The sequence below is a fragment of the Eimeria mitis genome, genomic scaffold, assembly GCF_000499745.2.
Source record: "Eimeria mitis Houghton genomic scaffold, Emh_scaff3347, whole genome shotgun sequence".
Lineage (NCBI taxonomy): Eukaryota > Apicomplexa > Conoidasida > Eucoccidiorida > Eimeriidae > Eimeria > Eimeria mitis.
In genome coordinates this window covers 983-3,901 of record NW_013571686.1, presented here as the reverse complement: position 1 = coordinate 3,901, position 2,919 = coordinate 983, and the positions used below count along the sequence as shown (strand labels likewise).

Sequence of the window (2,919 nt, the reverse complement as noted above, 5' to 3'; positions counted from 1 at the left end):
GCAGCAGCAGCAGCAGCAGCAGCAGCAGCAGCAGCAGCAGCAGCAGCAGCAGCAGCAGCAGCAGCAGTAAACAGCAAAATAAAAAAAGAGAAAGAAATGAGGAGATTAGAGATAAAGAAGAAGAAGAAGAAGAAGAAATTAAAACAACAGGTAAACACAAACAACAACAAAAATAATATTTTTGTTCTGTTGCTGTCTCTGTCTCTGTCTTTATCTGTCTCTTTGTTTGTCTCTCTCTCCGTCTGTTTGTCTCTCTCTCTCTTTTTCTTTCTTTCCTTCTTTCTTTCCTTCTTTCTTTCTTTATATCTTTATTTATTTATTCATTTCTTTCTTTCTTTCTGTTTCTCTCTTTCTCTCTTTTTCTTTCTCTTCTTCTATCAGTGTGTGTGTTTGTCTGTTTGTCTGTTTGCTTTTTTGTTTCTGTTTCTTCTTTTTCTTTTTCTTTTCCTTCTCCTGCTTTCTGTTTGTTATAGCACTACCTATTGCTTTGCTGCAGCAGCAGCAGCAGCAGCAGCAGCAGCAGCAGCAAAGGACAGCAAGGAGAAGCAGCAGACAGCAGCAATAGACAGCGTTGTCTTCTGCTGCTCTTCATCTGAAATAAAAGAAAATAAAATTATTGAAAAAATTAAACAAATTGCAGAAAAACTAATTATAAACCTGAAAAAGAAAATGCAGCAGGCAGCCGCATGCACTCACATGCTGCAGCAGCAGCAGCAGCAGCAACAACAACAACTGCAGCAGGAGCAGCAGGAGCAGCAGGAGCAGCAGGAGCAGCAGGAGCAGCAGGAGCAGCAGCAACAAGAAATGCAGCAGCAAAAGCAGAAACAGCAGCAGCAGCAACAGCAGCAGCAATTGGTGCAGCAATGCCAAATGACAAATACACAGTCTGAAGCTGCTGACGCAGCTCCTGCTGCTGCTGCTGCTGCTGCTGCTGCTGCTGCTGCTGCTGCAGCAGCAGCAGCAACAGCAGCAGATATTGCACGTCGCGTTGTTGCAGCAGCAGCAGCAATATTTGACATCAGCACATTTCCAGGTATTAACGAAATTCATATTTTTTATTTTATTTCATTTTATCTTTATTTTATTTTATTCTATTTTGTTTTTTATTTATTTTATCTTATTTTATTTTATTGTTTTTTATTTATTTATTTTATTTTATTTTATCTTTATTTTATCTTTATTTTATTTTTAATTTCTTCAGATGAAGAAGTGGAATGTAAAGGAGGAGAGGCAACAGCAGCAGCAGTAGGATATTTCTTTTTTTTTTTTTAATATTTTTATTTTTTTCTTCTCCCTAAACAAAAATATTAATTATTATTTTTATTTTTTTTCTGCTGCAGCAAGAAGAAGATCAGCAGCAACATTTATTTGGTTTGGTTGCTGCTGCTGCAGCTGTCTGCGTTTTGGTTGCCTTGCAGCAGCACTTCCTTGACGGAGGTAAACAAACAATCTTTTTTCAAGCAGAAGACGGCATACGAGATACATCGGTGACTGGAGTTCAGACGTGTGCTCTTCCGATCTGGTTTAGGGTTTAGGGTTTAGGGTTTAGGGTTTAGGGTTTAGGGTTTAGGGTTTAGGGTTTAGGGTTTAGAGTATGTTTTTTTGTGTGGTTTTGAGTGCTGGTTTTAGGGTTTTAGAATGTGTAAATTCAATGCATAAATCAGGGTTTAGGGTTTAGGGTTTAGGGTTTATATTTTTTATTGTTTTATAATAAATATAATTAATTAGGGTTTATACAAGCGAGGGTTTACCTCTCTTCCTTTCTCTCTGCTTATCCTCTGCTGAAGGCCCCCCTTAGTTCTATCGCCGATTTCGTCTTGTGAGTTTTTCTTTTTTTTTCTTTTTTATTTTATTTTATTTTAATTTAATTTAATATTATTTTATTTTATTTTAATTATATTTAATTTAATATAATTTTTTTTTATACTGTATATTTTTTGTTTGTTTTGTTTTATTTTTGTTATTTTAATATTTAATCTATTTTATTTATTTATTTTTTTTCTTTTTTTGTTTTTCTTTCTTTCTGTTTATGCACTCATAAAACAAAATCGCTGATTCTTTGTCTTCTCCTCTCAACAAGATAGATATATAAATAAATTTTATTTATTTATTAATTAATTTATTTATTTATTAGTTTATTTATTTATTTATTTATTTATTTATTTATTTATTTATTTATTTATTTTGCTGCAGCAGAAAGCAGGAAGCAAAAGAAGAAGAAGAAATACAAAAAGAAAAAATTAAAATTTTAATTAAAAAATTTCTTCATCGGCCTTCAGCTGTTTTTGTTTCATCGGATGAGTAAATACTTATCTTTTTATTTTATTTTATTTTTATTTTATTTTATTTTTATTCTATTTTATTTTATTTTACTTTTATTTTTATCTTATTTTATTTTGTTTTCTTTTGTTTTATTTTGTTTTATTTTGTTTTATTTTGTTTTGTTTTGTTTTGTTTTGTTTTGTTTTGTTTTGTTTTTTATTTCATTTTATCTGTTTTAGTTTTTGTTTTATTAGTGTGTTTTATTATTTTATTGATTGTGCTATTCGTTTTATTGTTTTTTTTATTTATTTAATTGTTTGGTTTGCTATTTTATTCGTTTTATTCATTCAATATATTAAATTATTTTATTAATTTAATTTAATTTAATTTACTTATTTATCAATTTATTTATTAATTTATTTATTAATTTATTTATTAATTTATTTATTAATTTATTTATTTATTAATTTATTTATTTATTAATTTATTTATTTATTAATTTATTTATTTATTAATTTATTTATTTATTTATTTATTTATTTATTTATTAATGTTTTTATTTATTGATTATTTAATTACGTATTTAATTAATTTAATCGCCTATTAATCAATTAATTAATTGATTAATTAACTTATTTATTAATTTATTTACATTTA

General features: G+C 28.4%; 1 protein-coding gene across 1 annotated transcript; it reads left to right on the top strand.

Moving 5' to 3' along the window:
- Positions 1-669: 669 nt before the first annotated feature.
- Positions 670-1,249, top strand: EMH_0065100 (uncharacterized protein; the record flags this gene model as incomplete). The annotated part of the gene is made up of 2 exons (XM_013498337.1): positions 670-987; positions 1,202-1,249. 2 exons carry the CDS (start codon positions 670-672, stop codon positions 1,247-1,249), a joined length of 366 nt encoding a protein of 121 aa, XP_013353791.1.
- Between the last annotated feature and the right edge of the window lie 1,670 nt (positions 1,250-2,919).